The sequence below is a fragment of the Scyliorhinus torazame genome, chromosome 12 (assembly GCF_047496885.1).
Source record: "Scyliorhinus torazame isolate Kashiwa2021f chromosome 12, sScyTor2.1, whole genome shotgun sequence".
Classification (NCBI taxonomy): domain Eukaryota; kingdom Metazoa; phylum Chordata; class Chondrichthyes; order Carcharhiniformes; family Scyliorhinidae; genus Scyliorhinus; species Scyliorhinus torazame.
This window is the reverse complement of record NC_092718.1, coordinates 143,164,687-143,179,273: the sequence shown is the minus strand read 5'-3', so window position 1 is coordinate 143,179,273 and position 14,587 is coordinate 143,164,687. Positions and strand designations below refer to the sequence as shown.

The window sequence follows — 14,587 nt, the reverse complement described above, 5'->3', positions numbered from 1 at the left end:
TGATCCAGTGAGCTCAGCACACACACACTGTGATCCAGTGAGCTCAGCACACACACACTGTGATCCAGTGAGCTCAGCACACACACACTGTGCCCCAGTGAGCTCAGCACACACACACACTGTGCCCCAGTGAGCTCAGCACACACACAGTGATCCAGTGAGCTCAGCACACACACGGTGATCCAGTGAGCTCAGCACACACACGGTGATCCAGTGAGCTCGGCGCACACACACGGTGATCCAGTGAGCTCAGCACACACACGGTGATCCAGTGAGCTCGGCGCACACACACTGTGATCCAGTGAGCTCAGCACACACACACTGTGATCCAGTGAGCTCAGCACACACACACTGTGATCCAGTGAGCTCAGCACACACACACACTGTGCCCCAGTGAGCTCAGCACACACACACACGGTGATCCAGTGAGCTCGGCACACACACACTGTGATCCAGTGAGCTCAGCACACACACACTGTGCCCCAGTGAGTTCAGCACACACACACAGTGATCCAGTGAGCTCAGCACACACACGGTGATCCAGTGAGCTCGGCGTACACACACTGTGATCCAGTGAGCTCAGCACACACACACTGTGATCCAGTGAGCTCAGCACACACACACTGTGATCCAGTGAGCTCAGCACACACACACACTGTGCCCCAGTGAGCTCAGCACACACACACACGGTGATCCAGTGAGCTCGGCACACACACACTGTGATCCAGTGAGCTCAGCACACACACACTGTGCCCCAGTGAGTTCAGCACACACACACAGTGATCCAGTGAGCTCAGCACACACACACTGTGCCCCAGTGAGATCAGCACACATACACGGTGATCCAGTGAGCTCGGCACACACACACTGTGATCCAGTGAGCTCAGCACACACACACTGTGATCCAGTGAGCTCAGCACACACACACTGTGCCCCAGTGAGCTCAGCACACACACACTGTGCCCCAGTGAGCTCAGCACACACACACACGGTGATCCAGTGAGCTCGGCACACACACACTGTGCCCCAGTGAGCTCAGCACACACACACACGGTGATCCAGTGAGCTCGGCACACACACACTGTGATCCAGTGAGCTCAGCACACACACTGTGATCCAGTGAGCTCAGCACACACACTGTGATCCAGTGCCTTCTATTTCTAGGTTTTACTGCACTCGGCACCAGGATCAATTGTTCAGCTAGCTGTTCTTATTTTACAAAATATTTTTCTCTTCCTCCTTTTTCACATTTTCTCCTAAATCTGCACCACCAACAGTAAACAGTAACAAATATAATGTCAATCCCCATATCAACAACAACAATCCCATCCTCCCACCAACCCCCAAACAACAGCCCACATGTTAACATAAACAAATAACAAAAAGGAATCAGGAATCACCATAGTCACCATTAACACACACAGTCCCCCTCCCCCCAACCCTCCCAGCACCCCCCCCCCCCAACCCTCCCAACCCCCCTCCAACTAATATTCGATGTGATCCAATTCTTGAAAGTGCATAATGAATAATGCCCATGAATTGTAGAACCCCTCCATCCTTCCCCTCAGTTCAAACTTAACCATCTCAAGAGTCAGGAATTCCAGCAGGTCCCCCCGCCACACCAGGGCACAAGGTGGAGAGATTGCTCCCCAGCCCAACAGGATCCGCCTTCGGGTGATCAACGAGGCGAAGGCTACAACATCTGCCTCCGCGCCCGTTTCCAACCCTGGCTGGTCCGATAACCCGAATATGGCCTCCCGAGGGCCCGGGTCCAGTTTCACGTCGACCACTTTAGAGATTACCCTAAAAAACCTCCTTCCAGTAATCCTCCAGTTTTGGACAGGACCAAAATATATGAACGTGATTTGCGGGGCCCTCCCGCAAGGTTCACACACATCTTCTACTCCTTCAACGAATCGGCTCATCCTTGCCCTTGTGATGCGTGGTCTTTCTACCACCTTCAGCTGTATCAGCCCCAACCTCGTGCACAAGGTGGAGGCATTCACTCTCCAGAGCACCTCACACCAGAACCCCTCCTCCATACCCTCTCTCAACTCTTCCTCCCACTTTGCTTTGATCCCTTCCAGTGGTGCCTTCTCCTCTTCCAAAATAGCTCCGTAAACCGCCGACACTACCCCCTTCTCCAATCCCCCTGTCGTCAGCACCCCCTCCAGTAATCTGGAGGCCGGTTCCACCGGGAAGCTCTGTATCTCCTTCCTGGCACAATCTCGAACCTGCATGTATCTAAACATTTCCCCCTGCTCCAGCCCATACTTCGTTTCCAGCTCCTTCAATCCTGCAAACCAACCCCGAAGAAACAAATCTTTTAGTGTCTTAATCCCCTTCTCCTCCCATTTCTGAAAATTTCCGTCCCACTTCCCTGGCTCAAAACTGCTTCTGCTAGCTGTTCTACTGTATCATTATATATTTAATGATAACACCAGTAAGGAGACTAGCATTCTTAAATTTAAAAAATTACTTACAAGGAACACCATGCAGTGCAGCAGTACGGTGTAGAAAAAGGCAATAGTCCGAGCCAATTTGTTTGAGAGGATGACACGGCCCTTAAAAAAACCAGAGGCTGTTTAGATTGTTCATAATGAAAGATTCCAACTACTTTCGCAGCATTAGCGGATGTACTCACCATGCTCAGGGTGGCTTTATCCCAGGGACTCAGACTCAAGTATCTGCGTTGACGCTCCTACACACAGCACCAGAAGAAAAACTTAATGAGACTGGACACCAAACATTTTGTATATCTTTTGTGATTAAGTCATTTTCAGTCAATATTGAATGATCATTAGGAAACAAGAGACATGTAAACATTTGATGTAATTTGTGGCGAAGGAAGTTAATGGCAGCTGATATGAACCTTGAAGCTATACTCACACTTTTCTTGAAAAGTGACCAGAAAAATGATTCAGTGCTGATGAAATACGTGTAGCTTGCTTTGGGAATATACATGGTCAGTATTCATCCCACTGTGGCCTAGAGCAGGTGCAGCCAGCACCAAACTTTAGTTCACTTCAGGTTCAATGAAGAGCGCAGACCAGGAGCAACACCAGGCATACCTAAAAATGGGGTCTCAACCTGGTGAAGTTACAACACAGGACTACTTGCGTGTCAAACAGCATAAGCAGCAAGCGATAGACAGAGCTAAGCAATTCAGCAGATCAGATTGAAGCTCTGAAGTCCTGCCACATCAGGTCGTGAATGGTGGTGGAAAATTAAACACCTGTGGAGTAGGAAGCTCCACAAAAATCCCCAGCCTCAATGGTGGAGGAGCCCATCAAAAGAAAAGACATGTGCGATAATCATCAGCCAGAAGTGCCAAGATGCCAGTTTTCATCTAGTTCAATTCACTCCACATGAAGGCACCAGATTTCTTTTACTCTACCGTTATTCTTTAATGAGACGTGGATGTTGCTGGCTGGCCCAGCATTTATTGCCCATCCCTAATTGCCCTCGAACTGAATGGCATGCTGGGCCTTTTCAGAGGACATTTAAGAGTCAACCATTGCTGTGGGTCTGGAGTCTCAAGCAGACTGGAACAGGCAAGGACAGGTAAGGACTGGGACAGGTAAGGACTGGAACAGGTAAGGACAGGTTAGGACTGGAACAGGTAAGGACTGGAACAGGTAAGGACAGGTAAGGACTGGAACAGGTAAGGACTGGAACAGGTAAGGACAGGTAAGGACTGGACCAGGTAAGGACAGGTAAGGACTGGAACAGGTAAGGACTGGAACAGGTAAGGACAGGTAAGGACTGGAACAGGTAAGGACAGGAACAGGTAAGGACAGCAGATTTACTTCCCTAAAGCACATTAATGAACCAGATGGGTTTTTACAACAATCAATGATCGTTTCATGATCATAATTATTCTAAATTTAAATTCCAGATTTATTAATAGAATTGAAATTCCAGCAACTGCTGTGATGGGATTTCAAATCACTTCACCAGACCAGTAGCCTGGGCCCTGGATTACTAGTCCAATGTCATTACCTCAGAGTGGTGTCAGAGGTCCAACCATCTTCAGCTGCTTCATCATAAGGTCAGAAGTGGGGATGATTGCATGATGTTTAGCACAACTTATGGCTCCTCAGGTAATGAAGCAGCCCATGTCTAAATGCAGCAAGACCTGGACAATATCCAGGCTTGGGCAGATAAGTGAAAACTAACATTTGTGCAACACAAGTGTCGGGCAATGACCAACTCCAACAAAAGAGGATCTAACCATCGCCCCGTGACGTTCAATATCACCACCATCGTTGAATCCCCCATTAACAAAATCCCAGGGGTTACCATTGATCAGAAACTGAATTGGACTAGCAATATTAATACTGTGGCTACCAGGGCAGATCAAAGGCTAGGAATCCTACGGTAACTCACCTCCTGACCCCCCCAAAGCCTGTTCCCCATCTACAAGGCACAAGTTAGGAGTGTAATGGAATATTCTCCACTTGCCTGGATGAGTGCAGGTCCAACAACACTCAAGAAGCTCAACACCATCCAGGACAAAGCAGCCCACTTGATTGGCACCCCTTCCACAAACATTCAAACCCTCCACCAGTACGCACTGCAGCAGCCGTGTGTACCATCTACAAGATGCACTGCAGGAACTCACCAAGGCTCCTTACGCAGCACCTTCCAAACCCATGACCACTACCATCGAGAAGGACAAAGGCAGCAGATACATGGGGAACACCACCACCTGCAAATTCTCCTCAAGCCACATATCATCCGGACTTGGAAATATATCGCCGTTCCTTTACTGTCGCTGTGTCAAACTCCTGGAACCCCTTCCTAACAGCACTGTGGGTGTACCTACACCATATGGCCATATGGACTGCAGCGGTTCCAGAAGGCAGCTCCCCACCGCCTTCTCAAGGGCAACATAAGGGATGGGCAATAAATGCTGGCCTAACCAGCGAAGCCAACATCCTGAAAATTAATTTTAAAAAATTACCACGACAGCATCATTTCCCCAGCGATACTGCAAAGACTATGGGCGTCGACAACAGTCCAATAAATAGTACTGAAAGCTTGGGCTCCAGAACTTGCCTTGCTCCTAGCCAAGCTGTTCAGTGCATCTACAACACTGACGTCTACCTGGCAATCTGGAAAATGCCCAGGTATGTTCTATCCACAAAAAACAGGACAAATCTACCCTGGCCATTATCGCAGTCGCAGCACACTGCCACAGGAGGTCCTCAGGATAGTATTCTTCGCTCAAACATCTTCAGCTGCTTCATCAATGGCCCTCCCTCCACAATAAGGTCAGAAGTGGGGATGTTCCCTGGTGATTTCACAATGTTCAGTGTCATGTGAGGGTACCTTTAAGAACTGGATGATTAAGCAATGTACCTTTAAGAAAACAGTGATGTCATAGAGTGAGTGGAGCTCTGCTCAGTTCAGCCATTTTACAGTTTGATTTTGCAGTTTGGTTTTGGAGTTTGAAAAGTGCCTGGCTGTTTTGCTGGTGCTGAAGTCAACCAAGCTAATATATCTCTGCCATTCTACAGAAAATATATATATCCTTTAACCTGATGTGATACTGTTTAAAGGTGTTAAGTCTCTTGGAAGTTTGAAGGAACATTTTAAGGAAGTATTTACTATTGCAATATTTTCTGAGTTATCTTTGAAGTAAGGGGTGTTAAGAGATCCAATGTTTATTTCAGATGTTAAGTTGAGTTCATGGAATAAGCAGTGATTTCTGTTTAAAAACCCTCGTGTCCATAATTGTAATTCCACACCTAGGGAACAAGCCGTGTGCTAGGAAAAGCAACAAATACATTAAAGGGAGAGGTTGGTTGAACTCCATGATACATTTTGGAGTTCTGAAAACGCCTCGCCCATAACATCAGCACCATCGCAACGACTCAGGTAGTGAAGCAGTCGTGACAGAATACAGTCACTCACCATCCTGACTTGGAACTATATTGTCGCTTCTTCACTGTCGCGGGATCAAAATGCTGGAACCCCTTCCCTAATAGCACTGTGGGTGTACCTACACCACATGGATTGCAGCGGTTCAAGAAGGCAGCTCACCACCACCTTGCAGGCAATTAGAGAAGAGCAACAAATGCTGGTCTAGCCTGCGAGGCCCACATCTCGTGAGCAGATCAAAAAAAGAGATTCATTGCTTGCTCCAGTACAACAGGTATCCCTTTATAAAACAGTGACTTAGCCGCAGATTGAATAGTGTGTCTAATTCTGGACACAGTACTTTAGGAGCCTTGAAGAGGATGCAGAAGAGATTTACAAGCATGTTACCAGCGATGAGGGACTTTAGTTATGTCAAAATGCCAAAGAAGCTGGGATTGAGGGGATTTGATACAGGTGTTCAAGATCATGAATGGTTTAAATACAGTAAACAACGAGGAACTGTATCCAGTAGCTGGAGTGTCGGTACCAGAGGACACAGCCTTCAGTGGATTGGAAATTGTTCAAGGGGTGACATGAGGGCAGGAGCGGCTCACAGATTTCCCTATCGGGTTCAAAGGAGCACACCTGAACCACCTAGTCACTAGAAACCCCTGAGTAGTGTTATAGGCGAGGTGTTTTCAGAACCCCAAAATGTATCATGGAGTTCAACCAACCTCTCCCTTTCATGGATTGTTGCTTTTCCAGCACACAGCTTGTTCCCAGGTGTGATATTACAATTATGGACACGTGGTTTTTAACACATAACAATGTTTATTCCGTGAACTCAAATTAACCTATTAAATAAACATTGGATCTCTTAACACCCCTCACTGCAAAGATAACCCCGAACATAATACAACACTAAATAATCCCTCAATTATGTTCCTTCAAACATCCAAAAGGCTTCAAAAGCCTTCAAAACAGTAACACATAAGGTCACAGAAAATATATATTTTCTGTTTTATGGCAGAGACATATCAGCTTGGTAGACTTCAGCTCCAGCACCTTGCTTTTTCTTCCTGCAGCTCTCTGGAAACACACAGACACACACAAGCTGCTTTTTCAAACTGGCTTTCTCCCTTCAAGCAACTCACAGCAAACCAGAACTTCTCAAGCTGCAGTCTCAAACTAGCTTTCTCCTTTTAAGCAGCTCACAGCAAAACAGCCAAGCACTTTTAAACTGCTCTCAGCAAAACCAGCCAGGCACTTTTCAGCTGCTCTCAGCAAAACAGAAACCAAAAGCAGAAGTGAGCTCAGCTCCCCCCCTGTGACATCATTTCAGTAATATGATCAACTCCATTCCTTAAAGGTACATTGCTTAAACATCCATTTCTTAAAGGTACTCTCACATGACACCTCCCCCCAAGAAAAAAAAATAAACCATCAACTTCAAAATGGTTTCATTTTTCACTTTTGCATCAACCACGAAGAAATATACACAGTAAATATACCTTTTCGTTTTTTGTTTTTTAAAACAGCACACGCAAACAGGTATAATAATATAGTCCATTTTTATTTGTTCTTCTTCCTCCAACCGAAATCCTTCTCGATTAACAGTCTCTTTGAACAAAGTCTCTGCACGATCCATCCATTCCTCTACTCCTCGGCATTTCTCTTTAGAATCAGATACTTTAGTTCAATCTGACCACAGCAAAATTCTCCAATACAGGAGCATTGGTTACCACAGCTTTCAGGCAGTCAAATGCCTGTTTAAAGTCCGCTGTCCCTTGAAATTTTTGATGTTTCTTTAGCAAGTCCATCAGTGGAGTAATCACGCCACAAAACTTTTGCACAAATGTTCGATCAAATCCACTCCTGCTAAGAAATCGCATTATTTCCCCCTTGTCTTGAGGGTATCGAAAACTCCGCAAGGAAAGTGATTCGGGCTTCTCCAAATTCACTTTCGGCGAGGTTCATCACCAAACCCGCCTCCCGAAGTCGATCGAAGAACTCCATACGATGTTTAAAATGTTCTTTCTTGTCTGGAAGTTGAAAATAAAAGCAGATTGTCCCACTTTCTCAATGCAATCCTTCAAACGTGGGATAGGATAAGAGTCCGTTCTTGTAACTGCATTCACCTTTCGATAGTCCACACACAACTGTTGGGTACCGTCTGGTTTAGGTACCATCACTATGGGTGAGCTCCATTGGCTGCAACCCACTTCAATTATGCCATTCTTCAGCATACTCTCAATCTCTTTGTTAACCTGTGCCAATTTTAAAGGATTAAGTCTATATGGATGTTGTTTGATAGGAACAGCATTTCCCACATCTACATCATATATAGCCATTTTAGTACTTCCCAATTTATCTCTACAAACTTGCCCATGTGATATCAATAATTCTTTCAGGTCAGTTTGTTTTTCCTCTGGAATGTAACTTAACAATTCATCCCAATTTTTAAGAACATCCTCATTTTCCAATTTAATTTGAGGTGTGTCAAATTCACAGTCATCTGGGTTCAGTTCGTCACTTTGAGTTAGAATCATTAAAACCTCCCTTTTCTGTCCTTCCCTTTCAACGTACCTTTTAAGCATATTCACATGACACACTCGGTGAGTCTTCCTTCTATCTGGTGTTTTCACCACATAATTCACCTCACTTAATTTCCTTTCAATTTGATACGGTCCACAAAACCTAGCTTTTAAAGGCTCACCTACCACTGGTAACAACACTAAAACTTTATCCCCACTGGTAAAACTACGAACTCTGGATTTCTTGTTCGCTACCCGTTTCATCACATTTTGTGCAACTTTCAAATGTTGTCTAGCCAATTCACCTGCACCTCAGTTTAAAAAGAGCCACTTGTAAACTCACTCCCAGTGAGTTCTCCCAGTGAGCCAGAGAGAAGACTGAGCCAGGAGTGAGACACAGCAAAGAGTGAGTTTGGGAATTTGAATCGAGGTGGGAATTCGAAGCTGGGTGGGGAGGAAGTGCTTTTTGTGACTGGTAAGTAGTGTTTCTGTTTTTCTGTTTCTTTTCATTGGTATATTTATTTAATTTTTCTTCGTTGTTTATTTATTTATTTAAATTTTTGGGGGGGAAATTGAAATTGTTGAAGTTAACCAAAGGTTTAAGACATGGCAGTAGATCTCAGACCCGTGTCATGCTCCTCGTGTGCGATGTGGGAGCTCAGGGACACGTCCACTGTCCCTGGCTCCTTCACGTGCAAGAAGTGTGTCCAGTTGCAGCTCCTGTTAGACCGCTTGACGGCTCTGGAGCTGTGGATGGACTCACTTTGGAGCAGCTGAGGACGTCGTGGATAGCACGTTTAGCGAAATGGTCACACCGCTGGTGAAAGGTACTGAGGGAGATAGTAAATGGGTGACCAAAAGACAGAGCAAAAATAGGAAGGCAGTGCAGGTGTCCTCTGCGGTCATCTCCCTGCAAAACAGGTAGACCGCTTTGGATACTGTTGAGGGAGATGGCTCACCAGGGGAAGGCAGCAGCAGCCAGGTTCATGGCACCGTAGCTGGCTCTGCTGCGCAGCTGGGCAGGAAGAAGAATGGCAGGGCTATAGTGATAGGGGACTCAATTGTAAGGGGAATAGACAGGCGGTTCTGCGGACGCAATCGAGACTCCAGGATGGTATGTTGCCTCCCTGGTGCAAGGGTCAAGGATGTCTCGGAGCGGCTGCAGGACATTCTGGGGGGGGGGGGGGGGGGGGGGTGAACAGCCAGCTGTCGTGGTGCACATAGGCACCAACGATACAGGTAAAAAACGGGATTAGGTCCTACAAGCTGAATTTAGGGAGCTAGGAGTTAAACTAAAAAGTAGGACCTCAAAGGTAGTAATCTCAGGATTGCTACCAGTGCCACGAGCTAGTCAGAGTAGGCATGTCAGGATAGAGAGGATGAATATGTGGCTCGAGAGATGGTGCAAGAGGGAGGGATTCAAATTCCTGGGACATTGGAACCGGTTCTGGGGGAGGTGGGACCAGTACAAACCGGACGGTCTGCACCTGGGCAGGACTGGAACCGATGTCCTAGGGGGGGTGTTTGCTAGAGCTGTTGGGGAGAGTTTAAACTAATGTGGCAGGGGGATGGGAACCGACGCAGGAAGTTGGAAGGTAGTAAAACAGGGACAGAAATAAAAGGCAGTAAGGGGGAAAATGTAAGGCAGAGAAGCCATAGTCAAAAATCAAAAAGGGCGACAGTACAAGGTACAGTGACTGAGTGGAGCGCAGTGAATAGGACCAGGAATACTAAAAGAAATAAAACGGGAAGGGAAAACATTAATGGTAAGCAGGTTGTTACAGGAAGATATGGGTTCGACGACAAAGGAAAATTAGGAGAAAGGTTAAGAGGAAATATAACTTAGGAGAGGTTACCGATCGAGGTGTTAAGACTCAGAACAGAGGTAAAAAAGTCAACATAAGTGTACTTTACCTGAATGCTCGTAGTATTCGGAATAAGGTAAATGAGTTGATGGCGCAAATCATCGTGAATGACTATGATTTAGTGGCCATTACTGAAACATGGTTAAAGGATGGTCATGACTGGGAGTTAAATATCCGAGTATATCAAACCTTTCGGAAGGACAGAGTGGATGGTAAGGGAGGTGGTGTAGCTCTGTTATTTAAGGATGACATCCGGGCAACAATAAGGGATGACATCGGTGCTATGGTGGATAAGGTTGAATCCATTTGGGTGGAAATCAGGAATAGTAAGGCGAAAAAGTCACTGATAGGAGTAATCTATAGGCCACCAAATAGTAACATTATGGTGGGGCAGGCAATAAACAAAGAAATAACAGATGCATGTGGAAATGGTACAGCAGTTATCATGCGGGATTTTTATCTACATGTCGATTGGTTTAACCAGGTCGGTCAGGGCAGCCTTGAGAAGGAGTTTATAGTATGTACCCGCGATAGTTTCCTTGAACAGTATGTAATGGAACCTACGGGGGAACAAGCGGTCCTAGATCTGGTCCTGTGTAATGAGACAGGATTGATTAATGATCTCATTGTTAGGGATCCTCTCGGAAGGAGCGATCACAATATGGTGGAATTTAAAATACAGATGGAGGGTGAGAAGGTAAAATCAAGCACTAGAGTTTTGTGCTTAAACAAAGGAGATTACAATGGGATGAGAGAAGAACTAGCTAAGGTAGACTGGGAGCAAAGACTTTATAGTGAAACAGTTGAGAAACAGTGGAGAACCTTCCAAGTGATTTTTCACAGTGCTCAGCAAAGGTTTATACCAACAAAAAGGAAGGGCGGTAAAAAGAGGGAAAATCAACCGTGGATATCTAAGGAAATAAGGGAGAGTATCAAATTGAAGGAAAAAACATACAAAGTAGCAAAGATCAGTGGGAGACGAGAGGACTGGGAAATCTTTAGGGGGCAACAGAAAGCTACTAAAAAAGCTATAAAGAAGAGTAAGATAGATTATGAGAGTAAACTTGCTCAGAATATAAAAACAGAGAGTAAAAGTTTCTACAAATACATAAAACAAAAAAGAGTGGCTAAGGTAAATATTGGTCCTTTAGAGGATGAGAAGGGAGATTTAGTAATGGGAGATGAGGAAATGGCTGAGGAACTGAACAGGCTTTTTGGGTCAGTCTTCACAGTGGAAGACACAAATAACATGCCAGTGACTGATGGAAATGAGGCTATGACAGGTGAGGACCTTGAGAGGATTGTTATCACCAAGGAGGTAGTGATGGGCAAGCTAATGGGGCTAAAGGTAGACAAGTCTCCTGGACCTGATGGAATGCATCCCAGAGTGCTAAAAGAGATGGCCAGGGAAATTGCAAATGCACTAGTGATAATTTACCAAAATTCACTAGACTCTGGGGTGGTCCCGGCGGATTGGAAATTAGCAAACGTGACACCACTGTTTAAAAAAGGAGGTAGGCAGAAAGCGGGTAATTATAGGCCAGTGAGCTTAACTTCGGTAGTAGGGAAGATACTGGAATCTATCATCAAGGAAGAAATAGCTAGGCATCTGGATGGAAATTGTCCCATTGGGCAGACGCAGCATGGGTTCATAAAGGGCAGGTCGTGCCTAACTAATTTAGTGGAATTTTCTGAGGACATTAACAGTGCGGTAGATAACGGGGAGCCAATGGATGTGGTATATCTGGATTTCCAGAAAGCCTTTGACAAGGTGCCACACAAAAGGTTGTTGCATAAGATAAAGATGCATGGCATTAAGGGGAAAGTAGTAGCATGGATAGAGGATTGGTTAATTAATAGAAAGCAAAGAGTGGGGATTAATGGGTGTTTCTCTGGTTGGCAATCAGTAGCTAGTGGTGTCCCTCAGGGATCAGTGTTGGGCCCACAACTGTTCACAATTTACATAGATGATTTGGAGTTGGGGACCAAGGGCAATGTGTCCAAGTTTGCAGACGACACTAAGATAAGTGGTAAAGCAAAAAGTGCAGAGGATACTGGAAGTCTGCAGAGGGATTTGGATAGGCTAAGTGAATGGGCTAGGGTCTGGCAGATGGAATACAATGTTGACAAATGTGAGGTTATCCATTTTGGTAGGAATAACAGCAAAAGGGATTATTATTTAAATGATAAAATATTAAAACATGCTGCTGTGCAGAGAGACCTGGGTGTGCTAGTGCATGAGTCGCAAAAAGTTGGTTTTCAGGTGCAACAGGTGATTAAGAAGGCAAATGGAATTTTGTCCTTCATTGCTAGAGGGATGGAGTTTAAGACTAGGGAGGTCCTGCTGCAATTGTATAAGGTGTTAGTGAGGCCACACCTGGAGTATTGTGTTCAGTATTGGTCTCCTTACTTGAGAAAGGACGTACTGGCACTGGAGGGTGTGCAGAGGAGATTCACTAGGTTAATGCCAGAGCTGAAGGGGTTGGATTACGAGGAGAGGTTGAGTAGACTGGGACTGTACTCGTTGGAATTTAGAAGGATGAGGGGGGATCTTATAGAAACATATAAGATTATGAAGGGAATAGATAGGATAGATGAGGGCAGGTTGTTTCCACTGGCGGGTGAAAGCAGAACTAGGGGGCATAGCCTCAAAATAAGGGGAAGTAGATTTAGGACTGAGTTTAGGAGGAACTTCTTCACCCAAAGGGTTATGAATCTATGGAATTCCTTGCCCAGTGAAGCAGTAGAGGCGCATTCATTTAATGTTTTTAAGATAAAGATAGATAGTTTTTTGAAGAATAAAGGGATTAAGGGTTATGGTGTTCGGGCCGGAAAGTGGAGCTGAGTCCACAAAAGATCAGCCATGATCTCATTGAATGGTGGAGCAGGCTCGAGGGGCCAGATGGCCTACTCCTGCTCCTAGTTCTTATGTTCTTATGTTCTATTTAATCATTCCCTAAAATTTGACACATAATCCAATAGTGTAATTTCCGATTTCTCACCCACCAATTTTTCCTTAATCAATATAAGTGGTCCTCTTACCTCATGACCAAAAATTAGTTCAAAAGGACTAAATTTGGTAGACTCATTAGGTGCATTCCTAATTGCAAACAATACGAATGGGATTCCTTTATCCCAATCCTCTGGATAATCTTGACAAGACGCCCTCAACATTGTCTTTAATGTCTGATGCCACCTTTCTAACGCTCCCTGCGATTCTCGATGGTACGCAGTTGATTGAAATTGTTTTATTCCTAAGCTATCCATAACTTCTTTGAATAACTTTGAAGTAAAATTCGATCCTTGATCCGATTGAATTTCTGTGGGTAGTCCATATCTAGTAAAGAATTTAAGTAACTCCTCCACAATCCTATTAGCTGTAATATTACATGCTGGGATGGCATCTGGAAACCTAGTAGACGCATCCATTATAGTCAAAAGATATTGATTCCCACTTTTTGCTTTAGGAAGCGGTCCTACACAATCGATTAGGACCCTTGTAAAAGGTTCCTCAAATGCTGGAATGGGTATTAAGGGTGCTGGTTTTATCACTGCTTGAGGTTTCCCTATCACTTGACATGTGTGACATGATTGACAACATTTAACTACATCTTTATGTAGTCCAGGCCAATAAAAATGTTTCTGGATTTTAGCTTGAGTTTTCCTTATTCCCAAATGACCTCCCACTGGTACCTCATGTGCAACTCGCAACACCTCCTTTCTATACCTTACCGGCAATACTACTTGATGAACTTCTGCCCACTTTTTATCCGCCTGCATATGTACAGGTCTCCATTTTACGGTAATAATACTCTGGTATATTCTCAGATTCCTCTTCCGTATATGCTTTCTGATATATCCGTTTTATTTCTACATCTTTCTGTTGTAACTCCGCCAATTTTCCGGAACTAAAAATATCCGCCTCATCCTCCACCTGTTCTTGTTCTTTTTCAACCATCTGATCAAAAATTGTTTCTGATAATTGCACTTCAACTTCATCTTCACTCTTTGATTTCTTCTCTTGTCTTAACCTGTGACTTTGCGACCTTGTTACTACACAATCCGGAAAAAACCCAGGATATTCGTCCTTCAACCCTTCAGTTATCTGATTTTCCACTGGCTTATCAACCACAGTAGGCATCACTCCTACCTGTGATCCAGCTATATCATTACCCAAGATAAACTGTATTCCTGGACAAGATAGTTTATCTATTACTCCTACTACCACTTCACCACTCTTCACTGGACTTTCCAACCTTACCTTATATAATGGAACGCTACTCCTCTCACCCTGAATTCCACATATTACCACCTTTTGTGGCA

The 14,587-nt window shown here is 44.8% G+C and overlaps 1 protein-coding gene across 1 annotated transcript in view; it reads right to left on the bottom strand.

Annotated features, from left to right (window-relative positions):
* The window catches only part of LOC140386629 (protein CASP-like), a 1,158,102-nt gene that overhangs the window by 125,446 nt on the left and 1,018,069 nt on the right, over positions 1-14,587 (bottom strand). The window contains exons 20-21 of the mRNA XM_072469118.1: positions 2,645-2,701; positions 2,484-2,564 (exon numbers count right to left, since the gene is read on the bottom strand). Coding sequence (XP_072325219.1) covers positions 2,484-2,564; positions 2,645-2,701 — 138 coding nt within the window. The remainder of the gene's footprint in view (positions 1-2,483; positions 2,565-2,644; positions 2,702-14,587) is intronic.